Genomic DNA, 13621 nt, shown 5'->3' with positions numbered 1-13621 from the left:
AATGAGTTATCATTTGTGAAGAACTTAGAACAGTACCTGGCCCATGGTAAATCCTACATAGTCACTTATTAAATTATTTCGAGTGACAGGGAAGTAGCTTCTGCCATTGGTTGGTGGGGAAAAGAAGGCTAAAAGTGCCCCCAAAAAACTGTCACACTGTTTCCTCTCAAGTCCTTTCAGCAACTGTAATAGCAGTTTGTCAACATCATATCTTAAAATCTGTGAAAAGGGCCACTGAGAGAAAATGCAAGCAAGGATCAATGGTTTCCTTTGCCATAGCACCCCCTTTCCACTGCCAACCTACTTCACAGGGGTGGACACAGGAAAAAGTGAAAACTGGGGGGTTAAAAAAATAACAGGAAAAATAGACCTTCCCTCTACGAGTAGGCAATCTGTCCTGTAGAGCTGAAGACTAAACTCCTCTTAGGACAATTTTTATTTTTTATTTTTTTATTTTTTACTTTTTAAAATTTTTATTGGAGTGTAGTTGATTTACAATGGTGTGTTAGTTTCTGGTATACAGCAAAGTGATTCAGTTATACATACACATATGTCCACTCTTTTTTAGATTCTTTTCCCATATAGGTCATTACAGAGTATTGAGTAGAGTTCCCTGTGCTATACAGTAGGTCCTTATTAGTTATCCATATTATATACAGTAGCTTGTATATGTCAATCCCAGTCTTCCAGTTTATCCCTACCCATACCCTTCCCCCTGGTAACCATAGGACTGTTTTCTATATATGTGAGTCTGTTTCTGTTTTGTAAATAAGTTCATTTGTACCGTTTTTTTAGATTCCACATATAAGCAATATCATGATATTCGTCTTTCTCTGACTTCACTCAGTATGACAATCTCTAGGTCCATCCATGTTGCTGCAAATGGCATTATCTCATTCTTTTTTATGGCTGAGTGTATACCATTGTATATATGTACCACAGCTTCTTTGTCCATTCCTCTGTTGATGGACATTTAGGTTGCTTCCATGTCCTGGCTATTGTAAATAGTGCTGCAGTATCAGCACTATTGGGGTGCATGTATCATTTCAAATTATGGTTTTCTCTGGATATATACCCAGGAGTGGGATTGCAGGGTCATATGGTAGGTCTATTTTTTTTTAACATCTTTATTGTAGTATAATTGCTTTACAATGGTGTGTTAGTTTCTGCTGTATAACAAAGTGAATCAGCTATATGTATATATATATCCCCATATCCCCTCCTTCTTGAGCCTCCCTCCCACCCTCCCTATCCCACGCCTCTAGGTGGTCACAAAGCATGGAGCTGACTTCCCTGTGCTATGCGGCTGCTTCCCACTAGCTATCTATTTTACATTTGGTAGTGTATATATGTCCATGCCACTCCCTCACTTCGTCCCAGCTTACCCTTCCCCCTCCCCGTGTCCTCAAGTCCATTCTCTATGGCTGCGTCTTTACCTGCCCCTAGGTTCTTCAGACCTTTTTATTTTTTTTAGATTCCATATATATGTGTTCGCATATGGTATTTGTTTTTCTCTTTCTGACTTACTTCACTCTGTATGACAGAATCTAGGTCCATCCACCTCACTACAAATAGCTCAATTTTGTTTCTTTTTATGGCTGAGTAATATTCCATTGTATATATGTGCCACATCTTCTTTATCCATTCATCTGTTGATGGACATTTAGGTTGCTTCCATGTCCTGGCTATTGTAAATAGAGCTGCAATGAACATTGTGGTACATGACTCTTTTTGAATTATGGTTTTCTCAGTGGGATTGCTGGGTCATATGGTAATTCTATTTTTAGTTTTGTAAGGAACCTCCATACTGTTCTCCATAGTGGCTACATCAGTTTACATTCCCACCAACAGTACAAGAGGGTTCCCTTTTCTCCACACCCTCTCCAGCATTTATTGTTTGTAGACTTTTTTTTTTTTTTTTTTGTGGTACGCAGACCTCTCACTGTTGTGGCCTCTCCCGTTGCGGAGCACAGGCTCCGGATGCACAGGCTCAGCGGCCATGGCTCACGGGCCCAGCCGCTCCGCGGCATGTGGGATCTTCCCGGACTGGGGCACGAACCCGTGTCCCCTGCATCGGCAGGCGGACTCTCAACCACTTCGCCACCAGGGAAGCCCTGTTTGTAGACTTTTTGATGATGGCCATTCTGACTGGTGTGAGGTGATACGACATTGTAGTTTTGATTTGTATTTCTCTAATAATTAGTGATGTTGATCATCTTTTCATGTGCTTTTGGCCATCTGTATGTCTTCTTTGGAGAAATGTCTATTTAGGTCTTCTGCCCATTTTTGATGGGGTTGTTTGTTTTTTGACATAGAGCTGCATGAGCTGTTTGTATATTTCAGAGATGAATCCCTTGTTGGTTGCTTCATTTGCAAATTTTTTCTCCCATTCTGTGGGTTGTCAGGACAATTTTTAATAGCGGTTTTTACTTTACTATTTATCCATCATTGACAGTAATGGTAACTTAAGTTTGCATGGCACTTCAGAGCTCTTTCATCTGCTTTGCTCCACTTGATCACTGAGACAAGCCTTTGAGGGCACCTTATTTCTCTTCTGAGAGGAGGGTAACTAACAGAAAGCTCAGGAGAGTTGCTCAGAATGATTTAGGTAAAAGGTGACAAAACTAGAACTCAAATTCAGGTCTTCTGACCAAAATATGTTTTTGAAAGATCTTGTTTGTGCAGGTGATGCTTAGTGATATTTGTTGAACTGGATTAAATCAGACTGAGTTGAATTGGCCGGAACTGAATTAAAAGGAAGAGATGTGTTAGGTGACCTATTTAAAGGACCGTGCTAGCAGAATCATCAGATTTTCATCCAGCTGCTTCTCTTCCTCTCAGCCTTAGTCAGTTCCTCCTCTTGTATCTCTCCTCTCTCTGTTAGGTGAGCCAAGCCGAAGGTAGGAGTGATTAGCTCAGGGGGTGTGGTTGGGATGGCTTGGGAACTACAGACAAGTAATTGTGAACAAATTCATTTGGTTCCATGATTTTTTTTCCCACCAAAAAACATTGATTCCAATTCAGGAGATGATCTCAACCTTAGCCACTGGTTATGGCACTTTCCCTGCTTGCTTTTCTTCCTGGGTCCACTCTAGGATGCCTGGATATTCTTCAACTGACAAGCACCCCATTGGCACCTGTGTTGTATCTCACACAGTGTGAAGCCACTTGACGAAAAACAAATAAGAGCTCAAGAACCTGGAGTGGGGAAATCAGACGTGAAAGTGTCATGTAAGAAAGGTTGAAACGAAATGCTGCAATAACAAGACAAAATCAGAAGCTCAGATTCCTGGCCCATTTTGGCCATCCCCACCCCAGAAGCCCCTCCTGCCATCTCCCATCTTGAGAATTAGCATCTCACAGCAGCCGAAGAAATGAGGTAGTAACACTTGCTGTGTGCCTGGACCCTCTAGACTCCTGGCAGTCTGTCTGGAAGACCACTTGTTTTCCATGTCAGGAGGGTATCACAGAGTTAAGAAATTGTTCAGACTCGAGGGTGGATCCCTTTCTCTTCAGACCTGGGACTGAGCAATGACCATTCCCTCTAGTTACGCAGACTACCCCCAGCCCCATTCAGAGGGCTACAGCTTGTCACGCTTTGTAAACCGCTTTACAATGAGGTGAGCGAACGTTATCAAGTAAAAAGCCTTCATTTTGACAACTTCAGTACTTTCTTGATTTCTGATTTTTTGTTGCATTGGTCTGGCATTGGTGGTAGGACTGAATTTTTGTTTTACTTTCAGAACTTGGCTTTGGTGTTGTTAAATTATGTGGATGTAGATAAAGGAATATATCAGTGGGATTCAACAAATGAGTAGAAAAATTGACTTCCCTGGAATCTCTCAGGACTTTTCCAACTCTAACATTCAGTGTCTGTGATTCTAAGTCCGGCAATATTGCTCTGGGTCGAGGGTGAGAGCAATGGAAATGTAAGAACTGAAGCAGAATCCTAAATTAAATTACATTATTGAATTTGCAGGGAGCCATTAGGGAATTCCACATGTCAATGTTAATATATTTTACATCATTGGAAACAGTGTTTAGTTAGGTATAAAAGATGTTCACTGCAATGGTCTTTGTAAAATTCACAAAACAAACAAAGAAAAAAACAAAACCTAAAAATATTCAAAATGCCTCACCCAGGGGAATTCATTCAGGTGGCAGGCTATACAACCACTAAAATTGATGGTTATTAATATTATGTATTCCCATGTTATGAAAATATGGGGAAATGTAAGAAATGTTTATGATATAATGCTGGGGAAAAGCCGAGATATACAAATATATGTATACTGCTTATAATTATGAAAATATTAAAAATAGAAATTGATTATTTTAATATATGCATAGGAAAACATAGAAAAAAATTTTGTTACATAGTTGTAATGTTTTAACAGTAAGGACTAAATTTCTAAATGAAACAGAATAAAACAAAACCAAATACATATTTAGAAATCAGCATAAATCTCTCCATAGATGCCACCATTTCTCACTGCAGTGAAATTCCAAGTAATTATTTTATATGATTTATTCAGCATCTGTCATTTTAAGAATTGAATAATGTTTGGCTCCACAGCAAGGAATAATTAGCAATATAATTAATCAAACTGCTGTTTATATTTCTATGTCAAAGTTAATCATTTTCATTTTCTTGTTTTATGGGAGGGGTTTGCCTCTTATTAAAGCCGATAGCATCCACAAGTAAATACAAATGCGTTTCATAGGTTTAAATGGTACAAACTTGGTATCACAGCTGAAATCTACAGTCAGTACTCTCACTTACTGACAGCTGGAACAAAGGCAAAGTGCTTTTACCTAAACTGAACAGGACTATTTTCAGAACTCCCATTCATTCAGCGAGTTATTCTTCTGTGTTGGGGACAGGAATCACTGCATATACACCACCTGGACTAATCTGATAGTCCTCAAACTTCACCCTTGCCTATTCTTCCTTACTCTCCCCTGCCCAATCCCTCCCCAGCAACACACACACAAGGATGAGAACGGTTAGCATCTTCCAGGCAGTCACAGAAATATATGATTCAGACTGACTCAACCACTGAACAAAGGAGGATTGGATAGTCATTTGTCAGTCCCACCCCCACCCCCCCGAAATGAAATCCACATCAGGAATCTTGAGACAGATCCGTTATTTCAGGTTGTTGTTGTGGTTATTTTGTAGCTGACATAAATATCACTGCACCCAGGGTGATAGGGACCTTTTCAATAAGCATTTTCTTGTTATACACAGACCTTCAGTCTGTCTATCAAACATATGTAAATAAATAACATATATGTTGACATTTCCAAGTGGGCAGACCCTTGCAGCTCTGTGTTTCGCTATGGCAGATCTAGTGGGGGAGTTGAGATGTTGTGTTTTCCTGTTGTGTGAAACAGTTCTTGGCTGTAATGTCTCTCCAAGGAGCTGCTCTAATTAATGTAAAACACTCTAGATACTACTTAATAAATACTAAGCTTCCTCTAAGTGGCACAAAATTAAGATCCTTTATTGAACAGTTTCTCTGTATGCTACTATGTGGTGGAATCGTTGGACCAATGCATTGTATTTCTGAAAGGAGGGGAGAGAAATCAATAGCAAAAGCAGAGTTTGGAAACACTTGTTTCTGCAAACCAACAATTCTTTCTGCATTGTGTACCTTAGTAAACCCCGTCAACAGGGAACACTCTGGGGAAGAAATTAACTGAGTAAATAAAAATATACAGGCTGCAAAGCATGAATCAGAATCACAATGTCTCCAAACAACAGATACTTAAAGAATGCTTTTTATCTGCGAGCTTAATCTGCTCTAATTAATGCTCTGAGTTTGTTCCTTCAAAAGCTTGCAGCTGATTTGACATCAGTTATTTGCAGACATAGGCAAAAGGAGGCTGCCTCCAAAGAACCCTTTGTCCGTATATTCTTGAAAATTTCTGGAAGGAAAATCTTCTAAGGAAGGTTTTATTTAGCCAATTACAATTTTCCATGGATATTTTCTAATTATTTTCTTATTTTACTGTACTGATGAGTTTATTGCTTGTTATTAATTCTGGTGCGTTTGATAGCTTACAGTTATAAAACAACCAACTATTTCTTCAATATCTTTTTTGTAGCTGTAGATCTGAGCTACCTCCTGTCCCCTGCGACAGACACCAATCCCACAAATTAAATGAAGCATAGTGTCAAATATAACCTTACAAATCTTGAAGCTGAAATGAAAAGCATTCAAAGTTTGAATGCATCTGGAAAAAGTACCAGGCACGTTTTAAAAAATACAAAATAAAACCTTCCATATTCTTCCTCCTTCAGATCAGATCTCATTTAGACTACAAGTTTAAGGAAAACTGGTTCATTCCTCTGCAATCACACCTCAGAAGCTGAGAAGTCTGCTGCTTTATTTTTCCCTGTTCTGTCTCTAGAAGCAGCTCTAACAGCACTGTTAGCTTTCTAAGATGTTGACACATAAAAATCTATAAAGTTCATCAAAACAAAAATATCGGCCATTGAAGCCACAGGACGGAAGGAGTGCCCCAAGGTTATCTCAATTACCACAGACACATGTGGCTTCTTCCCCTGCCCATGCCCCGGCCCCGAAAATGGGAAATGAAAATGTAAGAAGATTCTGACTTGGAAATTCTAACCAAAGAATGTCTCATCTCCTGATTTTTACGTAACAAATTTACCATCATGGTGCTCAGATAGGGTTGCTATCAGAAAGTGGTGTGTATGTGCGCACGTGTGCATGTTAGAGAGAGAAGGAGAACAGTACTGAGCAGGTGAGGTTGAAAGCTTAGCTTTCAAGTCTGCTGTGACACCAATGACCAGATATTAGTTGAAAGAAGTAAACTGGACGACCCAGACGTGATTCTGATCTTTGGAAACAAGCCATTTATGTAATCCGTGCCAAGCAAGGAGGTAAGAGGCTAGGAGACGTGTGATATGATGACATTTATATTGATGTAGATAAAGATTTGTTTAAATCAAAGTTATTATCTCAGAACTGAGTGTCAGTTGACCACCAAGAGCTCCTTGAGAATCCTGAGGCCCACATAGCCACCCCCACTCACTTTCTTCCCCTCCCCCATTTTTTCAGAAGCCAGAGGATGCCCGCTGCATCTTGCACTGTAGTGCAAACAGATCCCCGCAAAGAGAGAGGAAGATAAAATGAATTTAAATTCCAAAGGGGTTCCAGTGCCGGTTTCCTAGTCCCCGAGTCAGCAATGTGTTTGTGAAAATTCAGCCTTTTTGTCTCCCAGTAAAAAGGAGCTAAATCTACATCGGTGGCCCAGTCTCGGGTTGCTATTCTTTGCATTTTCTATTCGAGTGAATGAGAGTGAATGAAGTGGCCGGGACCCTTCATTTGATCTACTCAATTGCATAAAGTGACAGAATTCTAATATATTTGTTTAATGCTCTTCAATGGGCTTTCACTTTTTTGCTTGCAAATGAAGCATCCGTGGGCAAAGTTTCATCCCCCTTTAACACCGGGACATATTTCATAACTCAGCCCCGTAGTTTGAAGTGATCTTGAGAGGAGTTTTAGACTCAAAAAGTGGGAAATAAAGAAACAGATGTGAAGTTATTGTAAATTCCTAGAGTGGGCTCTGGGGCTATTGTGACCCCACGGCGGGCGGTCCAGGGGCTGTGCCTTTCATGCTGTAATTGAAACATATTAATTAGATAATTTGTTGTTAGTTTAAACGAAACAAATGCATCCCCTTTGAGGCTGCACAGCCGGTGGGTTGGATTGTTTTTTGTTTTGTTTTTGTTTGGGTGTCTTTGTGCATATGTGGCTTTAGGAGAAAAAAAATTAACTGCCATTTATATTAAGAATTGGAGAACAGATCCTGATCCTTTCCATTTCTTAAATGGATATCTTTTTACAGAGGGAGTTTCCATTTGCAAAAGTATAAACCATCCCTGAACACCGCCGCCCCCCCCAAACCTTGCATAAACTAACGTAAAACCTTCTGTTAGAAGTACTCTGTTGGATTCTTTCCCCTTCCCACCTACCAGCTTCATCCCACTTGAGCACCTGGCCAGATTTATGCTTCCAAGACACTCAATGTTTTCATCTATTTTAAAGGAGTTAAACTTGCTGCTGTAATAGTTAAGCCATTCTGAGGATCATTTACTAGCACTGCTCTTGCTAGTCTTCAGGCTTCTTAAGACCGCCCCCCCCCAAACACAGGCAATAGGAACAGTGGGAACTTCAGCAGCTTCTCTCTCAAGAAAGTGTACAAAACTCATCCATTGTGTAAGCATTTCCCCAAATCACAGAGAGAGCCACTTAAAAACATAGTTGAGCACAGAAGCATGTTAAAACCCAAAAGTAACAGAATAGCCCAGTTTCCAAATCAAAAACCTAACTTAAAATAAATCAATACTGCCCAAATTTACAAAACAGAAAATAATATAACTAAACTCCCTTCTCAGGATGAGATCCCGAACAGACACCTCACTGCACGGTGTTGTCTCTTCCAGTTTTATTTTAAAGCTGTGAGTATTGACTTTGGACTTGAGCCAGGTGAAAAGACTTAACATGACAAAGAGAGCCATTGAAGGTATCCTAGTTATAAACTTCCTAATTTGTGGGGTACTTCAGCTAAACTGGGTGCAAGTCTCAAAGCTGGGGATGGAGTGGGGTAGAGGCATGTGTGTTTGGGCTGCTTTTGGATTTCTGATCAAGGTCAAAATATCATCAATAGATTTTTTACTTTACTCATTCAACTTCATCTGAGAAAAGATGCCTGCAGTGGTGAAAGGAGGACTCACAATGCCCGTTATTTCATTCTTTGCAATACACCATGACGAACTTAGCAGCTGAAAAGCACATTTTCAAATACTGAGTTGAAATCACTCCTTTAGTAAAAATCGGAAATAGGACCTGCGTCTTATTTACCTGCATTTATTAAATGTGTGTATGTACACATCACTTGCCTCTGAATTCTACTGCTACCACTAGGAAGAGTATTTTACCTGACTATCTAAGCTGAAAATTTATAAAATGTTTGAGACCCATGTTAGCCCTTTATGCTTCCTTCATTCCCAGTTCAAATTCAGTGTTAGTGAATTCCAGGAGATGAGAATATTCCAGAGATGGCTTCAATTTTATTTTGCAGGAAGTAATGAAAATGTATTTCACTTTTTAAAAATGTAGATGATTTCTGGTTGAGAACAAAGTTTCAAGAGTTTCCTGGCCCAGGGTGGGTAAGTTTTCCAGGCTTTCTTTAGCTGATCATGTTGATATAATTGTGAATTGGGCTTGATGAATGAGTTTAGTTGTCCCCTGTCTGACGAGCTTTAGTGGCTTCATGCATTTTAATCAGTCCAATGATTCATTTATTTTCCACCTTTTTTTTTTTTGGCTGTGTGTGGGGGATCCTTCCTTTAAAAAAAATGGTCACAACAGGATTAATTACCCTTTGCATTAATCCTAAAATTTTTTTTTCAGATAACCCTCTGAACATATAAAGGTCACAGGTGCTAAGGGTTCTCCTTGTGGAGTATAGTGATGATGATTTCTATGTGGGTTTCTCTGTGTTGCACAAGGTCTCTTGTTTAATCATTTTACACAGTATAGTGTTAATCACCATTTAAGTTCTTCTTTGTCTTGTAACTTCATTAGTTGAATATACACCTCACTCTGGAAATATTGTGACCCTTTCAATAAAGTTTTAATTGGCCTTGAGCCATACATTCTTGGCAAACTTTAATTCTCTGCAAAAATCTGAAGAAAAGCAAATACTCAGAGTCAAGCATTTAAAGTAACTTCCTTCGCTTCTTTAAAATAAACACACCAAACATTATTTTCCCAGATGAAGGAGTAAAGAGAAATCTGTTCAGTTAAAAGCGAACAGGTTTCTCTACAGTCTAGGTGAACTTTTAAGTAACTTCTGAAAAAGAAAATTTCAACGATTGCAATAATTTAAAGGAGCAAGGAAATCAAGGTCCACTGCAAATAAGATGCATCAGAATATAAGTATTGGGTAAGCAAGTTTGCCTTTACGCTTTATATCTCCATATTGCCTCTACCTGGTTTCTGTAGAAGACTTACACTTATACAAGTGCTGTATATTTTGTAAAATGTATACTTAAAGATAGTCAAAATACATATAGGGTTACTCGTTTTTCATTAACAGTTTTTCTTGTAGCACCACACCTGTGCACCTGATCTATACTGGAAATAGTTTGTTTCATCTTTCTCTCTGGGCAAATATCTTCAAGAGTCCATCTGTGTAATTTCTTCCCAGTCTGCAAGTGCATAAGAGGAGGTTTGTTTTAAAAATAAGTTATGAAGAAGATAAACTACTCAGACAATGTATTGCAGAAAGCATGCTTAGAGAAGCAGTGCATTTATCTTTGGTAAAGTTACTGTTTGTAGCAACTCTTCAAAAACACACGAAACTAAAATTTGCATTTACATATTTTAATGAGAAAATATTATTTGGACTAGGTTCATAATTTAACGTAGACACCTTTTTAAAATTCTTTGTCTTAAAACAGGCATGCTGGGAACAAGAACATCAATATTTAAAATGCCATGCTAATTCTGTACAGGGAGGGAGAAAAATGAAAGGTAAAAATTGTACAGCTCTGATGACACTACAACTTTTTTTTTTAACTTAAGCAGGTCACACCAGAACAACAGTTCATTTTCCAGCAAATTACCTAAGACTCTAAAGGAATATAGCAAACAAAAGTGCATTTTACACAGTGTATAATCATTCCTATTCACAAGCATTTACATCTCTTTGCAGCCCTTTAGCTTCTCGGAAAAGTTCTTGTAGCAAACAGAAAGGCTTGTCCATGGGAGACCTATCCGGTGACACCTCCTTCATGTTACCAGTCAGCTTATCTAAGTTCTTCTAGGGTTGCCCTTGATGCTTTCTTAGTTTGGACTTATTTCATTTTCTTCTTTCTTTTTTTCCTTCCAGCAATAAAATAAATAGCTAAAAAGGTCTCTAAGTAATCGGAAAGTTAACATCCCAATTAACTTTCTCATCCCCCCTTTCCCTCCCCTAAACCTGGCCAGAAATGCAGAGTAAACATTCACATTACAACAGGTACTTGTAAAGTGGGCTTTTGCCCGCTCGCCCGCCAAGCACTACAGATTCAAGTTCACTGTTTACGTTTTACCGGGCGCATTGTAAACATACAAGGTTGACTTTTAGTTTTATTTTGCTTGTGTAGAGGACAAACGTCCCCTTCCCAGGTTGGTAGCCTCTTCCCTACACTCCCAGCGCCTGGAGCCTCTGTCAGGAAACAAAACCCCAAACAAGAAAACTCCGCAGAAGCCGGGGAGGCAGGGCCGTTACTTTGGGAGGCTGTGGTCCGCCCAGCCCCTGCCGGATGGGCGGAGGCGAGTAGGGTAGGAAGCCAGTGGTCCCTTTTCGCGGCAGATTTCCAAGACGTAAACAGAGATCTGGCTCTCCGCTGTGCGTCTGCAGCCCTCAGGGAAGATCTGTTCCGGGAAACCTCCGAGGCGGTTTCTCAGGGCTTGGAACTAACGGCGCCGTGTCCGAAGCCTCGCGGATCCGGGCCGAGCTTAGACGCTCCCCTCTCCGAGACTGCGGGAGGCAGGGTTTCCCCTGCCTCTTCAGTGGGAGAGGGATTTCGGGGGCCCCGGGAATGGGACGACTTGGCTCAGGTGCCCCCTGCCTAACCCCTCTTGGGGGCGAGGACAACTCCCACGCGCCTCCAGGCCCATCTGCAAGTTTATGTTGCGTCTCCTGGGTCCAGAACAGAGTTCTCATGGGGGAGAGGGGGTTGGCCGAAGGTGAACTGGACAAGTTAGGGTGGCGGTCCCAGATGGGGAGGGCAGGACTGGGAGCCAGGGAAGGCGAGTGAGCTCCGGGGAGGGGAACAAGACTGGGCGCCGGCCTCTGCGGGTCAGTGCACCGCCACTGAGTGCAGGGCGGAGGCCGGGCTGGTGAGCGTTTCGCTGGGAGTGGCGGGGCTGCTTTGGCTGGTGGCTGTTTGAGAGGACGTGGGGCTGAGCGAGGGCGGCGAGTTCGAGAGCAGGGTGGGGATGGGCGCAGGCAGCGCGGGCAGCGCGGGCACTGCGGCCGGCGTGGGCTTAATGGGCACGGGGATGGCGGGCAGCGTCTGGCCCGCTGCGTGGCACAGAGGCTTCAGCGGCACGCCGTAGGCGCTGTAATCGCCACTAGCCATGGAGATGGGGGTGGCCGAATCGATCATGCCTGCCGAACCGTACACGTGTGGCCAGCCAGTACCCAGCGAGCTGCCCATGGTAGTCAACTGGTTGGGGAGCGGGTAGGCGGCGGGCACGGGCTGCATGGCGGAGAAGGCCAGTCCCCCAGGCATCTTGTACTCGCGCGCGATGATATTCTCGATGGCGAAGGGATGCTTGAAGCCCGAGGGCTGCGCCACGCCGCCCAGGTTATAGGCGGCGGCGGGCATCTGCGGCAGGTGCGTGCCGGAGGCCGCCAGCGCGCTGAGGCGCAGCTTGGCCTGCTGCTGCAGGTACTGCGCCGCGTCAGCGGGCTTGCTGGGCGCCAGGTGGTCCGACTTGAGCACCTTGAAGCGCTTGCGGCGCCTCAGGAAGCTGCCGTTCTCGAACATGTCCCCGCAGCTGGGGTGCAGCGCCCAGAAGCTGCCCTTGCCGGGCTGGTCCGGCCGCCGCGGTATCTTGATGAAGCAGTCGTTGAAGGAAAGGTTGTGGCGCAGGCTGTTCTGCCAGCGCTGCGTGTTCTCCCGGTAGTAGGGGAAGCGGTCCATGATGAACTTGTAGATCTCGCTCAAGGGCAGCATCTTTTCGGGCGAGCTCTGGATGGCCATGGCGGTCAGCGAGATATACGAGTAGGGCGGCTTCTGGTCGCTGTACGTGTTGCGGCCGGGCCGAGGCATCTTCTTCTTTGCCCCTTTCTAGCTCTGGGTCTGCGCGGGCCTTCTCGGATCTGGGAAGGGGGAAGATAATGGGGGGAAGGACGTGGATGCACAGACACCGCGAGGTCAGCCAGGCCGAGGATAGACTTCGGGGGTGGCGAGTAGGGGACTTCGGCGCCGGATCAGCCAGCGCCTGAGCTCTTTAGCCAGCAACTTTGCGTGTCGAGTTGGGGGCGGCCAGGGGGCGCGGCAGGGGAAGCCCGCGAGCGGCGCGATGGTAGCCTGGAAGTAAGCCCGGACCGGGAGCGGGGACTGGGGGTAGGGATGCAACCGAGAGCGGCTCACCTTAAAGTTGCCCCAAGTTGCGCGTCCGCATCCGGGATGGCGCTGCTGCTCGCCGAGTCCCTCCCGGCGCGCAGCCGGGGCGCAGTGTCCTGCCTCGGCTGGGCTCCACTCGTTCCTGAGCTCCGCAGCTCAGACCCGCAGCGCCCCGCGCCGCCCGGTCCGTGGCGCTTCTGGCCGTGAGCTCCGCGGGCGGCCGAGCTCGGCGGCAGAGTCCCGGCGCGGACAGTGGCAGCGGTGGCCTCGCGGCTCCGGAGGGCGCTGCTGTGGGCTCCGCGGCTCCACTGAGCTAGGTGGCTGCCTCCATGTCCTCCCTCGAACCATCTGATAGTTTTAAGCGGTGACAGGAGCAGAAAAGACCCCTGTAGCGGCGCTTCATTAATGTGCCACTTCTTAGCTATCATATGACAATCGCCTCGGGGGAGGAGGAAG

The 13621-nt window shown here is 43.8% G+C and overlaps 1 protein-coding gene across 1 annotated transcript; it reads right to left on the bottom strand.

Moving 5' to 3' along the window:
- Positions 1-11890: 11890 nt before the first annotated feature.
- Positions 11891-13018, bottom strand: FOXB1 (forkhead box B1; the record flags this gene model as incomplete). The annotated part of the gene is made up of 1 exon (XM_079700721.1): positions 11891-13018. Exon 1 carries the CDS (start codon positions 12866-12868, stop codon positions 11891-11893), a length of 978 nt encoding a protein of 325 aa, XP_079556847.1. The 5' UTR covers positions 12869-13018.
- Positions 13019-13621: the final 603 nt, after the last annotated feature.

The sequence above is a fragment of the Hyperoodon ampullatus genome (genome assembly GCF_949752795.1).
Source record: "Hyperoodon ampullatus genome assembly, chromosome: 3".
Taxonomy (NCBI): Eukaryota; Metazoa; Chordata; class Mammalia; order Artiodactyla; family Ziphiidae; genus Hyperoodon; species Hyperoodon ampullatus.
Note: the sequence above shows the minus strand (reverse complement) of the source record. Positions and strands in the feature narration are given on the sequence as shown.